This window comes from Anguilla rostrata, chromosome 7 (assembly GCF_018555375.3).
Source record: "Anguilla rostrata isolate EN2019 chromosome 7, ASM1855537v3, whole genome shotgun sequence".
Lineage (NCBI taxonomy): Eukaryota > Metazoa > Chordata > Actinopteri > Anguilliformes > Anguillidae > Anguilla > Anguilla rostrata.
The window spans coordinates 13,089,730-13,112,260 of record NC_057939.1 but is presented as its reverse complement, the minus strand read 5'-3'; the positions used below and the strand labels follow the sequence as shown (position 1 = coordinate 13,112,260).

The following is a 22,531-nucleotide window of genomic DNA, read 5'->3' as shown; positions in this document are numbered from 1 at the left end:
ATTTAGATTTAATTTACATTGTTGGCTAGCCCATTTGCCGTGCAATAAAAATACACCAAAATTGAACGCAAATTGTCCGACTAGTACAGCCAGTCCCAGTCCAAAGAAACGTCTTTTGTAAACTTACTTCCTCTCCGTTGATTGATTAGTTGAGTTCATGTTTGGAGTTGCGTCATTTCTAGATACAGTAATTCAAAAAGGACTTATCGATAGTAGCTGTCAATTCCATGTCTGTCGGATTCGTCTTCCCCGCCAGTACCAGCCGTGCTGCTTCAGTGGAGCGGAATGCGTGTGGAGGACAGCGCCACTGATTGCAGACCAGTGCCGTGGACCAGTTCGGGGAACGTGCCTCCCACACTTCACGCAGGCACGTGTTCCACTTACCCAGTAACTAAGGAAACTGCCCGGGATTCCAAAAACAATCACACACAGGTACAACGACGTGATATCATCCGGAAGTTCATTAACACTAGTGGTCTCGCTCAGTGAGAGCCTACTCCTATATTTTATCGGTCCGATGGTTTTAATCTTGCTGTTCAGTGACAGGGTCGTTTCATGTTTCCTACTACGATTTTTATCTCGCCATTCAAATGGCTCTAGTCACCCCCCATGTATCAATTCCATTTAGATTAACAGTTAAGTGTTCTAAGCTGATTTGACAGGTGTATAATGACTTTGGTACCATAGTACTTTAGTATGTTTAATTAATTATTTGGTTACACTGTGAATCGATATGTATCAAGGGTTTAAATTTCATTATTTGTTAAATGGGCTCATTCAAGTTCATGTCCTTGTATGTGTACAAACGTATTTGCTGTTACTTTGCTGTTCTGCAAAGCCATTACCATGTTTTATTTTCGAATAGGTAGAGTAAGAAAAAACACTCCACATCATCATTTCTGTGAGAAGGAACTGATCAAGTGTTTCAGAAGTCTCCCCACTCAGCCAACAACTCAACACGCTAATTAAATAATTTCTCATGGGAAATAAATACCCTCGTTGCATATTTGCTGTTCCATACAAGCGCGTAATGGAAACGTCACCCGGCCAAGCACATAACCATTCCAATATGACACATGATCGCGGCAAACCTCTGGCTGAACGTGGCAGGAAGTATCCAGACTCAGGAACAACTTCTGAGAAGCAAACACCTGTCAGCCAGGAAACAGAGCTGTATGTAAGCAAATAAGTTAAATACCTGTAACTGATACAACATGCATTTTTAACAGGGGTCTTCCATTAGGGTTGGGAAATCAAATCCCCCATTCTGCCCTACCACCGCCACCAGCAGACTCTCATTGTGTGTGTGGCAAGGACATCTCCAACACCTGGCCTTTGAAACATAAGCGCCGCTTTCTCTGGGCCATCTCCAATGCTACATGGCATTCAGTGCAAAGCAGCCCCACTGTTCACAGCAGCAAAGGCTACATCAGCGCAATCATCTATATTTCATACGTCAGGATCGGATTGCCCTGGTTTCTGTGGTGCTTCACATGTAAGGCAAAGCTGTAAAGAATTATTGCAATATTTTTATTTTAGTTTTAAACATAGATACATACATGATCAGCAGTCATGTTCATCCACACACGACATACATTTAGAGCACATAGGCAACATGTTTGACAAAGGGTATCTTCATATGTGGCATATATGCCAGCAAAATGTATTTTCCACAATGTATTTTTTTTTCTTGTAATGAGACACAAGATGCTCTCGGTTTGAGACAACTCTTCTCCAGGCACAAATGCAAACACCAGACATTAAACCAGTACAGGAGAGGAACTAATAAAATGCACAAAGCATTTCACTTGTCTTTAGAAAAGTCACATCCTACAACACAGAGAAGTCCATGACAGATCAATCTGTGATTTTTGTGAACCAGCTATTCACCCTTTTCATTAAAAGAAATATTTTTGGAAAATCTGATTCCCTTTTTTCCCATGCTTTTTGGAATTCAGGATACTGTACATCTGTCGGATCACTGAGACACACTCCACCAGTTTGTGGCGGTATACTATACACATCATCATCCACGTCCTCTGAAGGGTGTGTAGCCAGACGTTGCTTCTTTCTCTGAAACTGAAAAGCTCAGCCATGCTGTCACTGCACCAGATGCAGGCAGACCGCAGGAGTCCCTGCTAAGTGACGAGATGGGGGGAATAACACGTGGACAGAGCCACTCACTAAGGCCGCTCCCACGGGCCACACTGTGGCAAACTGTTGTCCAATGGGGCTCCTGGCATAGAATGCCAGGCAACAGCTGACACTGGCACTACCAGGATTTCAACCAGACTGTGAAGCACTTCACAACGCCACTCAGCTGGACACAATTATGAGGAGACAGCTGGGTGCACCTTTCGAAAGCCTGTCAGTGAGGAATTTCCTCAATGATAAAATTTTATGACTGCTCAAAACTGACTGTCTTGTGTCACTATACTTTTAAGACACCTGTCCTCTTAACATTTAATTGGCACGCTGTCTTTTAAATGCAGCACCCTCCTCCATCACCAAGAATAAAACCATGGATTTCAGAAAAACTGTAAGTGCCGGGAAATCAGTACAGATAAAATGTAAAAAAAAAAATGACTTGAAGACTTGAAGCTTTTATTCCAAGGTAGAGAATTTATTACATTTCTATGTACAAATTTACAATTTTGCTAACCATACACACACAAAATAAAAAGTCAGCAAAAGCTATTGGTAAAATATTATTCAGCATAAAGAATTCTTGTAAAATACAAATGTTTTAGGACATGTGACAAGTATTTAGCGTGCATGCATGTTTGTGCATTTCAAATGCTTGCCTGTAAGTCTAGAACCTGACCTCCATCGTACACTCTATGGCAGAAGCCTTATCATCAGCAAGAGCTTTCCATTCCAAAACTAACCTGTTCCAAAATGTCTTCTTCCCATAGATGACTTCTGAAGAAGATAAAGATTCACCTGTTATCACATAATTCATAGGATTATGATACAGACAGGGGAAACCTGGTATAGAACAGCACCCCCCACTCAGATGTTTTGTTAGTACGGCCCGATTCGGGAGACTTCAATCACGGCCACGGAGCCATCCAGCAGGGGGAGCTAGTGCACCGTTGTAAAATTTTAATGAAATTTCTGGTGCAATTTAGGGCAAAAATGCTAAAAAAAAAAATAGCTTCCTTAGTAGACTGAGAGTATTCTGAGAAATTACTGAAACGTTTACTGAATGAAATGCATCGCTGCAACCAAATGTAGCAGCAGCACTACAGCTAAAATAATATGAGGTTCCCACTGATGCTGGTGCTAAGGTTGTTCAAACAGTTCACAGGCAGCAGAAGATCATAGGCTATGCCAATCTACTGTTCAATAAATACATCCAGCATTACAGAGAAATAATGACTTTTTTAAAAACAGACAAAATAAAAAAGTGGCCAGTGTGCACACACTGTTTTTCACAGAGTTCGGGGGTCAGTGTCCCGCAGCACTAGGGTGCAGGGGCTTGATCCGGGCCAGGCGGGACAGCCCCAAACGCAGCCCTTGCCCCGGAGACTTCCCCTGGACACTCTGTGAGGTGCCGGGACTCCTTCCAATTTGAGCTGGTGAGGAAAAAAAGAGGCCAAATTAATCATAAGAAAGAGACCAAGTATTGTGCTTGAGCCACCTTTTCATCTGAATGGGTTTGAATGAATAAATGCAGATATACCTGGAGGGTTCCACTTAGGCAGTCTGCCCCCTGCTGGACTGAGAGAGACTGCAGGTCTGGACACCGGGGGACTTGAAGCTGGCTTCTTTGTAACGGACACAGGCACGACATCTGACGGCCTACGTCTTACAGGAGATGCTGGTGTGGGGGCGAGGTGTAGGTGAAAAGACACAAAGATACTAAAAACACAGGAAATGGAGAGGTAACCTGGCCACACTTAGTGTTAAGGGACTAAAGTGCAGTTTAAATATTCAGTTTGCCTGCAGAAATTTGTCTGGGCTGGGCTGTAACATCATTCAGTTTGACCCTTAAAAAAATACCTGCAGCTTGTATCTTGGATTTAAGGGATTTAGACGGCTTCTTGTCCTTCTTTAGGGCTGGTGGCCCGGCCATTTTCTCCTTCTTTGGTTTCTCTGCCTTTTTCGGTTTCTTCTTCTCCGCTTTCTTCACAGTGAATTCGTCGTCGTCACTTTCCTCCTCGCCGCTGAAATCCGCATCGCTCTCGGAATCTGCATTTCAAATCGAGCCGCCGCGTTAGCGCTGCTGCAGTGGAGCCAACACGAGTCGCAAGGGCACAACACACAAACACAAAATATAACAATAACAATAACAATAATAATAATAAACTTTATTCATATAGCACCTTTCATATCATAAAATGCTATGAAAAATGAGCTGTGTAAAAATGTCCACACTAAAAGGTGCGTGCACGCGCACACACACATTAAATTGCTCCTCAGTCTCGTTCACAACCCAGAGAAATTTTCATTTGAGGAGAAGTGGCAGTGACAACAGAAGTACTGAGAGAGCGGGCATATTTTCGGGCCAGCACCTCGCTTTGTGATGCTGAGTGCTGATGCAGCATACCTGGTGTGCAGGTGGGCTGGTAGTCCTCATCTGTTCTGCCCCTCTCCTCCTGCTGCACGTGCCTCTGGTGCTCCGCAGCCTTGGAGGCGGCCTGCCTTGGCCTGGAGGGGGCGCTAGGGGAACCACACTCACCCGTGATCTTATCCAGGCCTGTGGGAGGAGAAAGAAGCCCCTTTACTAATCGGACAGGGGAAATGCCATATCCCCTTGGATTTCTACTTCAGCTGCATTACTGAACGTCAACTGAAAGGAATCTCAGCATGCGTGACAAGGCATGACACTTCAGAATGTGCAGCAGCACTAAAATCTATGCACCGCATTTACCCAAGAGGTTGGCGTCCACGCTGCAGTTTGAGAGCAAAAGCGATGGAGACACAGCTTGGGCTTCTGAGAGGGGATGGTCCTTTCCACCTTCACAAAAAGTCCAGAAATACAAAAAAAGTTCATTTTTAAGGAAAATTTGATCCTTTTACCTGAGGTCCACACATTGTCCTGTCATTGACCTTAACATAGAGCTATAAAATGATATTCAATAGTGAGGGGAGAGAGTAAAGCTTTGTGAAACACATAATGGGTGAAGCTACCATATACTGTTAATCACTGCATTTTTAGAACCATTCTAAGACTTGACTCTCCATAGGGAAACACATGGTTGATTCAGCTCAGTCAATAACTGGTAACACATGTCAGTTAAACCATTTTTAGAGCTCCCAAAGCCCCACTCTCCCATAGGTGATATACAGCAGCATAATAGAGCCCAGAATAACAGCAGACTTTTTACAGTGTAATATCAATGGGTAAAAACACAGTGCTGACCTTTGTCATTGGGTGACAGTTCCGCTACTGCCTCTGGGGTCTTGAGCATAGACAATGTAAGGGCTGCTTCTAAATCTCTGTCATAGAGTTTGTCATCCAAAGATAATCTGGCAGAGACGAGGCATGTTCAGAGTTGTTCAGTGTTGCATGATGTTCATTTATAGAAGTCCTCGTTTTGGAGGACTGTCAGTGACAGACACCACACATTCCAGCATCCTTCCAAAGGCCACCACTTTGAATGGTGAATCAAAAATACATTTTGAGAGAACAAATGCAGCATTTGGAATTCAAAAGTACACGCAAAGACGCTACACTGCATTCCAGTCCAGACTGAATTACCCTCGTCCAATATTAAAGCCTAACAGGTTATGCTGTGGCACTGCACTAGTCAGAAAGCACACTCAGCTACACGTCCCGGGTATCGAGGGGGTGAGTAACAAGTGACACAAGCCAACTTCCAGCAAACCTGAACTACTACACTCAGGCCTGCTAATGTTCCACTGCACTGCGTTGCACCATGTGACTGAATTTGTAGAGGAGCACAGGTGAAGTGGCATAGTGAAAGGCTCAGGATGAGGCATAACACCAACAGATGATCCTTCTAGAAATGAACTGACATCCACAGGTAAAGACTGCTTGGCAGCAACCCAATACAGTGACAGCTTCAATCTAATGTAATAACAAGGGAGGATATTTTTTGTTGCATTACAGTGTCTGCTGAACTCATCAATTGAATTCACATTAAACTCAGAGGTCGTGTTTAAGTCTGATAACAACTGTATGCAAACAAAGCCGCTATTTATCAAGTCTAAACTGAAAATAATATTCAGGCCTCATGAAAGAGCCCCCAAAACAAGCAGGCCGATGGGTAGCTACCTTTCCTTACAGTTTCTGGACTCCTGGCTTGCACTCTTACTCGCTGGTTTTGAACTCTTCAGCTCCGGCTCCTTCCCAGACACTCTGGCCTTTTTGTTGGGAGGTGCTTTTACACAAGCAAAATCTTCATCTAATGCAACAAAATCAAAAACAGTCAGAAGCACTGAGAAGCACCATCTAAACTGAAACAACAAAACAGTCGTCATTTAAGAAAAAAGCTATATAAAATAATTTTCATCCTATTCAGACTTCAGTATTAAAACAATACATAAGAAATACATGTCCAGTTGGAACCCCCCATTCTACCACTTTTATATAATCTTATTTGCCTTATTGTGTAATAGGGAACTAATATGATGTACTGTACTTTCTAAGATCTGAGTAGCATGTAGGCTATGCATGCACCTACCGTCATCAAATTCTTGAACGTCAGAATAATTTACCAGCTTCTTACTCCTGCAAAAAACCAACAACAACAAAGAAATGACATCAGGTCAATGATGCAGAGCAAGTCGTCGCCTATGTAAGCCCGTTTCCGCCACAAAAAAGCAGGCTTAATTGTGACTTTATTTCTCGCAATTAAAATAGCTAGCTAGCCAATTACCACACTACAGCTAATAGGCAGGCTGTTATAGGCGTATTATTACTCCAGCTAAATTAATGTACAATTAAGCTCAATAATAGCATTGCAAAAAGGACTATCTAAACTATATGATGTAACAATTCATTGAAACAATATAATTTTCTGCTGCGCTATCTATGTAAAAATATAAGTTAAAAATATAATATTAAACGCTAGTTACATTTTCAAATAGGATGTCTAGTTAGGACATCAACTGTGTAGTAAATTAGGATAAGCTTGTTCACACCGATCGACAGGGGTTAACATATACGCACCTTGAAGGCCGGTCCATTTCAATATATTTTATAAGGTCAACTAACGTAAAGCCAAAAGAGGAAACGATCACAAATGCATCTTATTTTATCCCGATAGCTAACGTTAGCATGCTTTATTTTCCATGTGAATGCTTTTCATTGAAAGATCAATGAAAAAGCACAAAACAAAATAACATTTAAAATAAAAATCGTGCTAAAATGTGCTACAACAAGAAACTGGCAGGATAATTTGTCAGAAAAATAAAAACTGTTAAAATTAACTAGCTACATAACCACTGTTTTGGTCTTCTGACAGACCGTCATCCCGCCTGAAAATGAACTAGGCATATTCATCTTTGGATTCGAATTCAGGAATCGTTTCCCGACAGATTTATAACGTTTTCTATAATAGGCGGTAAATGTGTTTATATTTTTTTTAATTATATATATTTAAAGTTATTGTTATTAATTTGCTATCAAACGGCAGCGTGTAACTACATTTTAACATGCTATGCTAAAATATCGAATCTGGTTTTCTGAAAGAACAGTTATCACAACCAGCAGTCAGCTGATAGGGGAAAGTCAAGTGATGCATATGGCTAACAGTTAAGAAAAATAAAAACATAGTGGACCATAAACTAAGCTACCGTTATACCAATTAAGGTGAGATGTGTTAAAGAACGTGTTCCTGAATACCCGGTTTCATATCTGATGGAAATGTATGCTCGTCAATTCGCTTCAGGTTATCTATCCAGCATATACTTGCTAACTAGCTAGCTAACCTGATTTTTTTTAGAAGACAACTGCCAGTTGTATACAGCTGTCTTAGCAAGCAGGCTATATAGATACTGAGCTATCCAGAATAAAATACTGCTGCTTGGTAGCTAGCTAAGTCATTTGCTCTGTACGTAGCAGTATGATCATTAAGTTCTGGATTCGAATGGAACCTTGGGCGGGGTGCTTTTTCACAAGATCGATATCAGTCGGATTTTCGCTCGATAGTTAAATTGCTTAGTTGAATCTCATATCATCATAGCTAAATAATTTCAGTAAAAACCAGAACGCTGCCAGAATGTGTCAAGTTATATTTAGAATCTTTCTACCACGCAGTTGAAATAAAACAACATATGTTTAATTGCTCGGTGGTTTTAGCACTCACATAATTATATTCTGTTGCTTGTCTTCCCAGCTCAGAATAAGAGAAAATGAAGAGAAACAAAGGCAAACTAAACACCACCGAAAAGGAGTTTTTGTTCGAGTTCACAGCCGGGAAGCAGCGCTACGCCCTGACTGTTCCGCTGCAATTCCCCATGCAGGAAAACGTCAGCGACCTCCACGGGAGGCTGATGCTTCTTCACAAAATGCCATGCTTCATTGAAAATGGTGAGGTTTTATAAAAAAAAATATTAAGATGGGCATCTGCAACGTGGCAGGAGCAAGTATTGTGTGAACAGGGACTGTTTGATAATTTATTTTATGACGGTGAAATAAACAGTCAAATCAGTGAGTGAATTTGGATAGCATATATTTAAAGAGCTTCTAAGCACATATAGCCAGACATTTGTGCGCGTGCTAACCCTGCTATAATTATATTTTTCTCCTTATATCTTGCAATATTTATTTTGCAATCATAAATGAGTATCCATGATTTTCAATCCTGTATTATTTTTACAGACATGTATTGTATGTCCTCTACTCCACAAAACCAAAGATTGCATTGATTGATGAGTGTAATAAGCTTGTTTGTTCAACATGGTATCTTTTAACCAGTGCTAATGCCAGTGCTAATGTGGTGTATTTCTCTCTAGACCTGAAGAGTGCCCTTAGCAGCTTCATTGAGAGAGAAACGATTCAGGATTATGACAGAGATGCAGAGTTAGCCTTGCAGAGACTCTCAAAGGGAGAAGTGGACACTGACCAGCTCGCAAATGCTTGGGCCCGAGCCTACTCTGAAGTAGGTACACAGTAACCTGAAATAGAAGGGAAAGTTTGCAAGCCAATATGCATGGTTGCTTCAGATGCAACTGGGGAAAAAGCCACCATTTTGTCCATTAATGTTGGCTGAGTCAGTAACGTCTGACCCTCATGGTCACAAACAATGAAAATTTTCAGTCTCGTCACTGTCTTTCTCATCCAGTACACCCTGCACCCAGCAGATGGGGGTGTGGAGTGAGTGGGATACTGCAGAGATAGGGAGAAGGATCCATTTTAATTGGATGTAAGTTTTGAAAGGACAAAATAGTACATGTTAAAACAGTGAAAAAATAATAGTTTGAAACAGAATATCCTTTGCTTTTCCGCCCGATCATCTGTGTTCTCCATTCAGACTACTGGAGTTTAAAATCTGCTGTCAGTTACTCTGACACTTATAAAAGGAATGCACGGTCTAGCCCCCCCCGCCCAAAACCTCTCTCCATACCTTAAAAGCGATGTTGGGTCATGTATACAGTACATACAAGATAGACGTTAACATTTACTGCAGTGGCACATAGGTACACATGGAAGCCATCCAGTTTATATAAAGGGACTCAAAAGCATTTTATATCATCCATCATATTCATCTTAGTCACCTAAAGACTCCTGGACCCTGAATAGGGGAGGTTGATGCCTTCTCAGATATTAAATATTTTTTTCTGTAGGCAAAGGTCAGAATTTGGCTCCACCTTTTATGGCAAGATTATTTTCCTTCTTCTGGCTCATTCTTTGGGCATTTTTTCTGGCCATCGCCCTTCAGACGGTTTCCTCTTGTCGGCAGTCTTGTCCACATTATATTCAGTGCAGATCCTCTTGCCCCATTTGCATATACGTGTCATTCTAGTTGAATTGAGCAGATTTTCCTGGCCCATTAAATCTAAATCCCTTCTGTATTTTGTTTTATAGCCTTCCTCTCGTGATCCAATGTCATCCTTCTCATTTCAATATGTCATATCCTGTTTGTCATCTTTCTGTTCGCCCTTTAGACTGATTTTGCTGATCTGCACTGCAGTCCAACAATGACAAGCATACCTGAATAGGCAGCCTGTCAGTTAAACTACCATTCTTTAATTGGCTCATTTCTGTTTTGATCTGTTATTATCTACCCATCCTAAGAGTAAAATATTGAATTCTATCTGGAGTGTTCTTTAAAAATCATATTGCATTACTAGCATTTAGCAGATGCTCATATCCAGAGGGATTTGCTCAATTTATTTCTTGTTTATTTATGTATTTATTTATTTATTTTTAAAATGGCGAATCTGTGGTCTTTAGGTTGCCAGGCTAGTTCCTTACCCATTATAGTACTCTGCTGCCTATTTTGTACCCTTACATGTTTTTTAAATCACTATTCAGTTCTGAATGTGTGATTATAGTTTGTTTAATGTTCTGTCGCCTGTGCTTGAGATGAGGTGAAATGAGTCTGACTGTGACTGTGAATGACACAGACCACCCTGGAGCACGCCAGGCCTGAGGAGGCCAGCTGGGACGAGGACTTTGCGGACGTCTACCACGAGCTGATCCACTCGCCGGCCTCCGACACCCTGCTCAACCTGGAGCACAACTACTTCCTGAGCATCTCCGAGCTCATCAGCGAGCGCGACATGGAGCTGAAGAAACACCAGGAGAGGTTTGTGTGCAAACGACTAACAGACCAAAGTGCCTGCAACCACTACTGTGTACTCTGTGCTGGTGTTGGGTTTAGTTTGTGTGCAACATTAAAGGCTGATTCTCTGTTCAGTCTATCCACTTTCATTAATCATGCTCTTATATGATCTTTAAATGAAGTGACATGAAGTGTGATGTGATTATTTGCCCAAGAAACGGGTGGAACAGAGAACAGCGGGAATGAGAAGGTTCGGACCACGTCTTTTCTGAAGGCATGTCTTACGCTTTTCCGGTGTTGTTCAGACAGGTGGTGGAAATGGACAAAGTGATGCAGGAGCTGGGAAATACCGTGAGCGACCAGGATGTGAACGTCATGGCATCACAGCACTTTGCTGCCCAGCAGGTAACCAGCAGGGCGAAGGTTAACGCGGTGCACGGATGGCCTGTTTCAGAGTCTCCTGTTTCACTGGCCTCCACAGATAGCAGATGAACAACATTAGGCACTTTAAAGTGAATGTGCATCTGCATGGTCTGCCACTGGTTGTTCCTCTGTGATCTGACTGCCCGTTTTCTGTGTGTGCCCAGGTGTTGGAGAATAAATGGGCCAACGAGCTCAAGCAGGTGACTGGTATCCAGAAGCAGGAGTATCAGGAGTGGGTGATCAAACTGCACGAGGACCTGCAGAACCCCAACAACAGTAAAATAAAGTAGGTCCATGGTTCTCAGTACGTTGTAGGTTGTGTGTGTGTGTGCGTGAGGGTGAGTGAGTGAGTGTGTGTGTTTGTGTGTGAGAGGTAAGAGAGAAAGAGAGGGGGAGAGAGTGTGTGTGTGTGTGCGTATATGTCTATCTGAGAGAGAGAACGCAAGTGTGTGTGTGCGAGAGACAGAGAGTGTGTGTGTGTGTGTGTGTGTGTGTGTGTTTGCATGTGTGCGTGCATGCATGTACGTGTCAGGAAAGCTGTGTAGCTCTCTGTGATGAGTGCAATTCAGCAGGTTTACTGAAAAAAGCCCTAACACTTCAAATCTGGGACAGAAGCGAAATTGGTTAAATCAAGATAACGGTCAGTTGAGTCAGGTGGTTAGAGGCTTCGACTGAAAGAAAGCCTGCAGACATCGTGGGGTGAAAATCTGCTAACACTGCAGCTCTCCTAAAATGAGCTGTGCAGGCTTTGATTTTGACTTTTGCCATCTTCTGAGGAAATAAAAAGGTCACAGTGCGTTCGTCCTTGGCATTTGAATAGGGGAAGAGGCTGAGGATGCTGCCATTTTGTCGGCAGTTGTGCAGGCCCACCCTGCAGCTTACGCCTGCCTGTTATTTGAATCTGTAAGGGTTTATTTCTGAGGTTGGTTTGCTGTTGGATGGGAGACGTGGAAAAAGGAGGTTGCTCCTGCCGTTGCTTCATCAGTAGGGTGCAGTCTTCTCTGTGTCCGTAACATGGCAACATGGGGCTCCAGGAGACGTCTTGCTTTTTCTGGATGGGACTTAAACCTTGAAACCCCTGCTCACTGCAGGCATTCGAGGTCCCATGGCACTCACGGAAAGAATTGGGTGTCGATGCCCCGGATCGCTCAATCTGGCAACCTAATTATCTCCCCTTACAGCTGACAGGCAACACAATCTCTTGCACTCACCCTCCCATTGGCCCCCTAATGAGATTTCACCATGTTGTGACTGTGGAAAGGAAAGGGGTGCTCAGTTAGCCCATTTCCCGTCCTGGGCGAATGAAGGCTGCGTTTAGTTGAGAATGATGAGATGTGTTTCCCTCAGCGAGGAGATCAAGGTGCAGCCCAGCCAGCTGACGGAGCCCCAGGAGTCGGGCGACAGACGCTTCGAGGAGCAGCGACAGCTGGAGGAGAGCTTCACCATCCACTTAGGTACCGCATCTCCGTGGAAACGCAGCGGCCAGAGTAAAAATAAACCCTAACGACAGCCGCGGGATTAATACTCCCTTAAACCGGGTGTGACCTTTGGAGTGAAATGTGAAATGAGTTGCGTCGTGTTTATGTGTGCGTTTTTGATTCCCCCCGCCCCTCCCCCCCCCGTCGGTGGCGTCCCGGGACGCAGGCGCGCAGCTGAAGACCATGCACAACCTGCGGCTGGTCCGGGCCGACGTGCTGGACTTCTGCAAGCACCGTCGCCACGGCAGCGGCGGGGTGAAGCTGCGGCGGCTGCAGACGGCGCTCTCGCTCTACTCCTCCTCCCTCTGCGGCCTGGTGCTGCTGGTGGACAACCGCGTCAACTCCTACAGGGGCATCAAGAGAGGTGGGAGGGGCCTGCCAGGGCACGGCCGCGGCGTCACCACCCATCAGAGTCCCGTTAAACGGCTTCTTTTACAGGCTGTTCTCCCTCTCTCAGTAAAACTACAGAACTTCAGTACCTTATGTACCCATACCTGGGTGTGCCCGTAGTGTGTTGTAAGGACAGGAGGATACACAGTGCTGAGCCAAGATTTTCCATTTAGCTCGTCTAGGCTCACCGATTATCTATGGACTAGAGACAAAGCTTCGTATTGACTGAACTCAAATTTTATATATATGTATATGTATAATTTGAGTATATAGTATGTATATAAAATGTATTTAGTAAATTTATTAATACTATAAACATAGTGTTCAAAAATAATTTAATAAATAAGTACATACATTCATACATATCCAAGCTGTTATGTGCTTTTGCAATATAAGTAACTAATGTCCTTTTTATTAGCCCTGTCTTCACCTCTCCCCCCACCCAGATTTTGCCACCGTGTCCAAGGAGTGCACAGACTTCCACTTCCCGCGGCTGGAGGAGCAGCTGGAGATGGTCCAGCAGGTGGTGCTGTACGGCCGGGCACAGAGGAACAGCAAGCAGAGGGAGCAGCCCGGTGAGTGACAGGTCCTCGGCCCGCCCACGCACACCGCACATGTGCCCCTGCTCTGCCTCCTCTGCCTGCGGAAGGAGACGCTTCCTGTGGAGGGCTGTCATTTGCCGGGCTGGTCCACGGAGCAGGAGTCCCGGCAGAGGTGCAGGATGTGAGGAGCCATTACTGTTCCAAGTGGCCCCCGGAGTTGGGGAGGGACTGGGCCTCAGAATGGGGAGGGACATGAGAGTTTTGACTGGGCCCCAGAGTGGGGAGGGACATGAGAGTTTTGACTGGGCCCCAGAGTGGGTGGGTGGGTGGGGGGGCAGTTAGAGTTTTGACTGGGCCTTGGAGTGCGGAGGGGGAATTAGTGGCCGCCGAGCTGGGGGGGCCCACGGCCGCATGTTCCACCCTTTCCCACAGTGCTGCCCACAGGCACAGACCAAAATATCGGCCCCTGCCTCCTCAGCCATTCATTCCCCCTGCCATTCATCCTTCCCTCTTTTTCTCTCTGCTCTGTCGCACGCCGTCCGCTCAGCTTAACCGAGTTCAGCCCTGGTGGTTTCTGCCAGTGGTGCAGCTGCAGCCAGCTGTCTGTAAGTTAAGCCCCGATGGTGGCGTTCCGTTGACACCATGCTAAGCGTCTGCCTGCATGCTAACGCAAATCTGAAATAACCGACGTTAGGCGGCTGCGATTGACTTTAGTGAATTTGTGAGGGTAGGTGTGAGTGCGGCCGTGTGGCGGACTGTGCGTGCTGACCGCCGTGCGGCCGTCGGCCCCTCGGGGGGGGTCCTCTCCGCTGTGCTCGCGCGCGGTCGGCCGTGTCCCCCCCACGAGACTTCGCGCTAAGCGCACTAACGGGCTGAAGACAGGAAGGTCTTTATAGCGGGACGCAGGCTCCATGTGAAAATAAGAGAGGCGGGCGGAAGCAGTAACGTGCAGCCCCGTGGAGGAGGTCGCGGTCGCTGAAGCAAAACGGGCCCCGTGGCCCCGGCGGGGCCGTGTTTGTTTACCCAGGCCCGGGAGCAGAGGCAGCGGTGATGTCAGCCACGCCGTGCCCAAACCGGGAGCCGCGGATGTGGTCGGCGGGGGCGAGGCGTGTTTTTGGATGTGATTGTCTGCGCGCGTCGCGAAACCGCCAACACGATTCTTATCGTGGCCCGCTCCGCGCACGAGGAGGCTCTTCTCTCCCCGCCGCGGCGCGGAACATTCCGGCGTGGGGCCTCCTGGGCCTTATATGGCCGTTCCTTTCACGGGCGTCGCTGTTACTTCCGTCCTCAAAGATTAAAAAGAAAAAAAAGAAAAAGGGAAAGGTTGTAATTGCACCGGAATGGCTGTTGACTGTGTTTTTTTTTGTTTTTTTTTACACACTTACAGAGGTCCCCAGAAACGGAGCCGGTGAGGATAAGGCCAAAAACCTTGAGAGGAATCCCTCGAACATCTTACCAGGCAAGAAGCGCTAAAAACAGCATCGCCTTGCTCCTGCTCTGACCTGCATTTCTGAGCCACTCTGAAACGTCTGGAGTTTGACGTCGCGCGGATACGACACGGCGGCCTTGTCAGTGACGGCCCCTTTTTTTTCCGCTCGGCAGGCGAGTTCTACATCACCCGGCACTCCAACCTGTCCGAGGTGCACGTGGTCTTCCACCTCTGCGTGGACGACAACGTGCGGCTGGGCAACATCACCGCCCGCGACCCCGCCATCATGGGCCTGCGCAACATCCTCAAGGTCTGCTGCACCCACGACGTCACCACCATCACCATCCCCCTGCTGCTGGTGCACGACATGTCGGAGGTGAGAGACGGCACTCGCGACAGCGCGCCAGCTAGCGTAGCGCCGGCGGGCTACGCTCACCTAGCAGAACCTGCGCCGGCTGAAACCGCTACGCGCTACGAGTGTTGCTCACATCCCTGCGCTGTTAGCGGCTCTCCGGATGAACAGACGCGCTACGCACGTGCGCTTGGGTGCGAACGCTGGCCCGCGAACACATTTCCTCCTTCGCGAAAGAGGCGGGGCTTGGCTGTCGGTTTAGGCGTCGGTGATTTTTTTTTGCCGTTTGCGTCGTCATTGTTGCATTTATTCAGACGATACTGAGTGCATCTGAGCGAGGTCACTCGGGTAGTCAGCCAGGTGACCAGTCGTCTAGGAACACCCGTCTGGTAATTTACGTGGCGTGTCAGACGCAACAGAGGGCAAAAGGGGGACTTAATGTCTCATTTCCGTAAAGCCGTTGTGGTTACTGCAGGCTGCGAGGAGACGGGGGCTTTGATGTGCTAATGAATCACAGGGTCGTCCCGTTTTAAAGTTTAACCGCGCTGCGCACCGCTTCCCTCCCAGGGGGCCGTGCTCTGAGAGCGCGCTGATGTCAGAGGAGCTGATCAGCTGGCCGGCTCCTCCGGCTGCGGTTGGATGAGTGATAGAGAGACGAGAACATTGTGATTGAGAGGAAATTAGAACATAAACTCCGGCCATTAATGTGTCGGGTTTATGATGCAGTGGATTGAAAGGCAGCCCTCCCTTTAGTTAAACAGTGGCTACGGCAACAGGAAGCTGCCCAAATAGACCCACCGCTGAGTCTGAGCAGACTCGCTTTGCATCTCTCGACCTCTTGCGTTGCAGACCAGTTGGAATCTATGTATTTATTTGTTTACAAATTACGTATTACCCCGTAACGTACGCAATACTTTCGTACACTCAGCCCTTGTTGTTTTTACTACGTAGTCCATTACGTAGTTTATTCAGGTAGAGGTGGAGGAATAACGTAGCGTCAGTGGCCAGTCGCTGTCCTGTTTGCTTCAGCCTGGTCATACTTTTCCCATGATTCACAGCAAGGTTATTCAGGAGCACGGCGAGACGGAGGGTCAGCGTCGGCCTTGGCGGCGTTCGTTCGTTTGGGCATTCCCACAATGCAGCGCTTTCTAAACAGGCCAGCGCTCGATGGAAGCCACTTGGGCCTGGAAGGCTCCACCAGCTAGCATGCGGAGCGCTCCTTTCTCAGAGGAAGACTGTTTATAACAATGCGCACTCTGCTCAGGCAGCTGGGAACCACAAACACTGAGCTCCGTTTATCCATTTAAAGGTCAACACCGACGACAACAACTAACGGAAAATATCAAACTGTTTGAGAGGCTGTTCATGTAATGAGGAATTAGTCATTTTGAAAGGGAGCAAGATTACCCTGGTGGGTTCAGATGAAGTGAATAGAAGCTTATGTTAAACTGCAGTCATTTATATTCTAATTTCATTCAGTTTAAAAGTCAGAGTTGTGACAGACATGGACGAAGCAGAGAAAATGGGCATAAAAAGAACAACATTTTTTGAGCTCTGCCTTCAAACCAATTTGTATTTTATTTTTTGCTTGTGGTTTAACGGCTGTACATTTGTGCTTCCTGTTTTGAGTCCATATATGAACACCGCCGGTAGGAGACAGATTATATACCTGACCACGGTATGCACTCTGAATTGATTATATACATGTCTTTGCTGTATATAGACTGAGCTGAGTTTCGGAAATCCGGTTCTAAAGCTGAGGAGCGGTGGGGAGTGTTGTTTCAGCGCTCGAGTGGCCCGGGGCTCGGGTTTCTATTGGCCAGAACGGTTTCCAACCGCCGCGAAACCACGGTGACCAGCCCTCGCCGAGGCCCCGTGTAGGCCCAGGAACCGCGGGGAGCTTGATTACTGTTCCGGAACTTTGTTTTTTTTCTCCCGTGCCTCCGTTTTGGAAGCTTTTTTGGCGAGCGTTTATGCGCGCGCACTCGTCCGGGCGGGGGGCTAATTGCTGATTGCCGGGGAAGTGAATCAGCGGAGAAAAATAGGCGCTGAGTTGGGGGGGGGGGGGGGGTGGAAGGGTTTGGCAACGCACTGCAGTGGCTCACGAGCACACCGTTTCCCCCCCCCCTCCTCTGCCCCACAGGAGATGACCATACCCTGGTGCCTGAAGAGAGCCGAGCTGGTCTTCAAATGCGTGAAAGGTGAGTGGGAGAGAGCGAAAACGGCAGAATGTATCTTTGTGCTCTTCCATCACCCGTGGGTCATTTGTGGGTCTGTGCTGACATTTTTTCCAATCGGCAAACCAAATTCAGAGCTGGTCCGGGGACCGATGTTTTGCCAGTCAGTGGAAATACAGGACATGCGTGTGTGCGTGGGGGGGGGGGAGTGAGTGACAGACTGAGTGAGAGACAATGACAAAGAGAGACAGCAAGCATAATAACGGTACTGACCGTCAGTTTCGTCTTCCCCGACAGGCTTCATGATGGAAATGGCGTCCTGGGACGGAGGCATCTCGCGGACGGTCCAGTTCCTGGTTCCGCAGGTGAGGGGTCACGTGACGCTGCGTGGCCGCAGTGGTCTGCAGTGCCCGCCCCTGTTAGAGCTGACTCCAGCATTGTGTCATCTGTCCTCAAAGAGCAGCAGCATCGCTGTGCTCAGGGCGACCTGCGTCGTCAAGGAGACAGGATGACACAGCAACAGCGATAGAAGTAGCGCTCCCATTGAACAGCAGGGTGGAGCCATTCCGAGTCTTACTAGCGGCAGGTTTGTGTGCTTGCCTGTTGGTACTGTAGCTGCCTCTCCGCATGACTTAATGCATTAGCCTGTTCCTCATATAAACCTGAATTAGTTCAGTCTGCTGTGTACGGAAATGCTATTTCCGTCCCCGCGGCAACCTGGAATTACTGTTGGTGTGTTTGGAACACCAGACTCTGTGCCATTTCTTTGAATACAGACAGACCATCTCCTTTCCAACAACAGGCTCATTCTATAGTGTTTAAAGCAGGCAGGTACAGATATATATATACAGTAATAGTTTTGTCACTTCAGTCCTTATGGTGAGCAGGGAACAGTGGTCAGTTTTCAGATTGCAGCTCTGTGCTTTAGAGTAAACACTTCTGTATGTGCAACATCTAACCATTACAGATGGGTCTGTTCGGCTGCTTCTGGGTTTAGATTGAAACTTATGATGGGAGAGGGAATCACCCTCTCATATATTTTCTGTTTATTTCTCTCACAGATTTTTTTTTCTCTTTTTAACAGCATCCCCAGATTCACAAACTCAGCTGTCCTGCAAATCCCTGTAACAAGCTTTTTCTATCCCCCTCATAACTTATTTAATATCTCTGCACTTTCGAAACTCCTATTTTGTGAATTTTAACTTAAAGTATGTGTGGTGTTTTCATGTTAGGGTTGAGACAGTAGTTACTTATTGGTGCAGATTGGCTGTAATTGATTGTTTAATATAAATCCCAAGTCCCTTAGTTTCTGGGTGGTTCTTGACAGAGCTGACCTAGGTTCACAGATATTTTATTTATATATTTAAAAAATATTTCCTTAATCAGAGCTGAATGCTTACTTCAGATATTGAGGTACGGTAGCCCTTCTTAAGGTACAACTGCAGTGACTAAGCCAGACTGAGTGACTAAGACCTGCAGCCTTTTGTTAGCACTGCAGCAAACTGCTGCCCCAGATTCTCACTGCTATGCACTTTACTGTGAAAGGAGTTTCATTCTTTTACACGTGCACACACACACTCACACTCACTCACCCACACACACACACACTCACTCACTCACACTCACTCACCCACACACACACACACTCACACACGCACTCCCATCCACACATGTGCACTCACACACACACACACACACACACACACACACACTCTCATACACTCACACACACTCAGTCACACTCACCCACGCCGGGTTTATCTTGATGGGCATGGCAGCTCTCAGGGGCTGGGTGATGTGTTGGCAGCGCGAGGCGTGGGGCGTGGCGCTAGCCTGCCAGTCCGCGGCCGAGCCCGCTGACAGGCTCAGGTGATAAAAAAGCATCAAAGGGCTGCCTCCCTGTTCCGGGCGGCTGGCCTTACACTCCGACACCTTTCAAAATAGCAGCGCAGAAACGGCGTTCCTTTTCCGCACCTCGGCCAGGCACGCACATCTAAATATACGCGCTGTCTGAGAGCTTTATGGGTCACTCCAATAATCAGATGCTTATTGGGGGGTCTGCTTGTGTGCTAACCTGTGGTGCAGCCCAGTTAATTTCACTCTGAACCCACAGTAGGGAGATTACACCGAACCTGGGCCTCCTTTGTTAATGCTGCATCTGAGCTTGCAGATCATATCTGTATTCAGGTGTCCTATCGATGCATTTGGTTATTTATATGTCACTCATAGCCAGGTCAACTGACAAGCCCATGACTAGATGGTCTAAAATGTATGTCAGTTGATGACTATAACCACTGTGATGTTGTCATATTTTTTGCATCTTTCTGTTGTTGTCATTTTGTTTTAGCTGTAAAGTATATATTTAAATATCGCCCTTGATGAGGTAGAAAGGGTGTTGCTCGGAGCTGTACTGGTCCTGACCCGAGCGGCGGGGTTTCTGCTGTATCGGGTACGCAGCGAGCCGACCGTTTCTGCTTGTTCTTCCCGCAGAGTATCTCCGAGGAGATGTTCTACCAGCTGAGCACCATGCTGCCTCAGATCTTCCGCGTGTCCTCCACCCTCACGCTGACCTCCAAGCGCTGATGCGGCGGGCCCCGCCCCGAAGACCCCGACCGATGGGGGGGGGAAACGCTCGCGTAAGACGGGGGCGTTCGGCGGCTCCTGCATCGGGGGGGGGTCCTGTTACGACGACTGCGTCTGCGTCTGCGCTCACGAGCTGCGCGGAAGCTTTCGTGGGTGTACCTCGCATCTCTGAGCGCGTTTCCTCACGCCTGCCCGCCCACCCCCCCCCCCCCTTATTAACGCCTTCGCCACAGCGCCCGCTGTGCGGCTGTCCGGGCATTTACAGTTCCACGAGGGAGGAAACTATCTGCAATGCAGAGGCTTTCTCAGTTCTGCAGTGGGAAGTCTTCTCGCTAGCACATGCGTGCGGAGTCTTTTTTTAGACAAAAAAACTTTTCTCAACTTTGCACTGAACCTTCTAAAGTAATCTGGTTGATCCGTTCACTAGAGCCCTGTCCCGTGTTGCTACTCCACCTGTATGTTGACCATAACGTGCAAATTCTTGGTAAAAAGGCTAATTTTTTCCTGATGCAGAAACCACAACCACGCTAGTGTCTCTGCTGCATTGCAGTGCATTACTTACTTGACCAGTACTGTAGGATTAACATTCCCCTTTTCGTCCACCAGAGCGCAGTATTCTCAACAGAGCTGGACACAGTTGTTGCAGTTTTGGGCAATTGTCTAGTCATGTTCCTCTTGGCGTCTGAACGTTTCTTCGTGCTGCTTCTGAGTTTCTTGAATTTTTTAAAAGTTTGCTGAAGTGAAATATTTGTGCCATAAACCTGAATGTGCAAGTGGTGGGACAGAATAGTTCTTGAAATAATGCTTAATTAAACTGGAACCAAACAGTCATTATCCTTTCTGCGTATTGTATCACATTTCCCATGGATAAATTCAGTTTGGTTTGAAGGGTCCTACTGTACATATGTGTAAATAAGCACTGCATAACCATGTATTCTAATTACAAAATATTATAGGGTGAACTATGTTGTGTGGTCTAATTTGCTATTTTGTGGTGTAGCCGTATTTGATGTGAATGGTGACTGACCACACCCTATTTCTTCTGGTTGCCATAGGTATTTATAAAACATGTAATGCTTATGAACATCTTGTGTGGGGTTTGTTCATATTTCTTTCTCTGGTCAAAACAGCACAAAACAGCTAAACAGCACATTCTGTTCAGACAAAGCCCCAATTGGTAGGATTAGAATGCAGTGCCTTCCAAAAGTATTCACTCCCCTTGAATTTTTTTCACATTTTTCTTTGTACACCTTATGATTTTGTGGCATTTAAATTTTTCCCCCTTTATCAACACAATAAACACATTTATGATGCAAAACGTATTTTTTTATTTAACATTAAGAAAGAAAGACAATTCTCCTTTATTAAAGTATTCACCCCCACCCCCCAGAGTCAGTACTTTGTAGATAGGCCATTGGCAGCCATTATGGCTCTGAGATTTCTCTGTATTAGTATTAGCTGTCTGTATTAGCTTTGCACATTGTTTTCGCAAATTCCTCCTTGCAAATATACCCTTTACTCTGCCAAGTTAGATGGACAGCAGTTTTTAGGTCATACCACAGATTTTCAATGGGTTTAAGTCTTTTCTTTGACAAGGTCATTCCACAATACTGACTTTTGTTTTCAAGCCATTCATTAGTTTTTTGCCATGTGCTTTGGGCCATTGTCCTGTTGAAACATGAATCTTTTCCCTAAACACAGGCTGAAGCTGGTTCTCATCAAGGACTCGCCTGTATTTGGTTCCATACATATTGTCCTTGAATGCTACACTCTTCCCAGTCCCTCCTGCTTAAAAAACCAACCCCACAGCATCGTACTGCCGCCACCATGCTTGACAGTAGGGATGGTGTTACCTGGGTGATGGGCTGTTTTTGGTTTTCGTCAAATGTAGCGCTTTGCCTTCGAGCCAAAGAGCTCAGCTTTGGTCTTACTAGCCCACAGCATCTTCCAGAAGGTATCAGGGTCTGTCAGGTGTGGCTTAATGTTGGCCTTTCTCGGGAATGGCTTCCATGTGAAGTGAATCTGTCAAGTGCTGAAGAGATTGTTGATCTCCGGACAGTTTCTCCCATTTCAGCCAATATTACATTACAGGCATTTAGCAGACGCTCTTATCCAGAGCGACTTACACAACTTTTACATAGCATTTTACATTGTATCCATTTATACAGCTGGATATATACTGAAGCAATTTCGGTTAAATACCTTGCTCAAGGGTACAACGGCAGTGTCCTACCCGGGAATCGAACCTGCAACCTTTCGGTTACAAGCCCAATATATGAGATTCTTTGCCGTCCGATTCATCACAGTTGAGAATAGCCTGAAATTGTGTGTGTAATGAGGTCACATCCAAACTGGAGCCATATATTTAGGAGAACACGTGGCAAAATCATCTGTTGAGAGAGATCACTGCAGTTAATATGAACAAGTTCTTTCCTCCAAAGGCTGTGACAGAAAGTT

At 46.2% G+C, this 22,531-nt stretch overlaps 4 protein-coding genes across 5 annotated transcripts in view; 2 read left to right on the top strand and 2 right to left on the bottom strand.

Moving 5' to 3' along the window:
- dyrk4 (dual-specificity tyrosine-(Y)-phosphorylation regulated kinase 4) overlaps positions 1-263 on the bottom strand; it is a 34,171-nt gene extending 33,908 nt beyond the window's left edge. Inside the window, exon 1 of the mRNA XM_064342897.1 lies at positions 128-263. Within this exon, the coding sequence (XP_064198967.1) occupies positions 128-159 (32 nt within the window). The 5' untranslated portion in view covers positions 160-263. The remainder of the gene's footprint in view (positions 1-127) is intronic.
- Positions 1-22,531, top strand: part of LOC135258571 (adenosine deaminase 2-A-like) — a 230,085-nt gene that overhangs the window by 94,073 nt on the left and 113,481 nt on the right. The gene's annotated exons all lie outside the window — the stretch shown is intronic.
- On the bottom strand, positions 2,584-8,420 carry rad51ap1 (RAD51 associated protein 1). 2 transcript variants are annotated; one of them, XM_064342895.1, is made up of 9 exons: positions 8,280-8,420; positions 6,654-6,700; positions 6,245-6,374; positions 5,369-5,475; positions 4,877-4,963; positions 4,553-4,702; positions 4,006-4,194; positions 3,686-3,823; positions 2,584-3,578 (listed from the first exon to the last, which is right to left on the bottom strand). In XM_064342895.1, coding segments are annotated over exons 1-9 (978 nt in total). In that variant the 5' UTR covers positions 8,282-8,420; the 3' UTR covers positions 2,584-3,450. The 2 variants fall into 2 exon arrangements, with proteins under 2 accessions (XP_064198965.1, XP_064198964.1); XM_064342894.1 differs by lacking the exon at positions 8,280-8,420 and adding an exon at positions 7,142-7,469.
- Positions 8,326-21,158, top strand: ferry3 (FERRY endosomal RAB5 effector complex subunit 3). The gene is made up of 13 exons (XM_064342893.1): positions 8,326-8,503; positions 8,929-9,074; positions 10,543-10,724; positions 11,006-11,105; positions 11,288-11,409; positions 12,471-12,577; positions 12,768-12,965; positions 13,438-13,566; positions 14,921-14,992; positions 15,136-15,338; positions 17,458-17,515; positions 17,789-17,856; positions 19,982-21,158. Exons 1-13 carry the CDS (start codon positions 8,326-8,328, stop codon positions 20,072-20,074), a joined length of 1,656 nt encoding a protein of 551 aa, XP_064198963.1. The 3' UTR covers positions 20,075-21,158.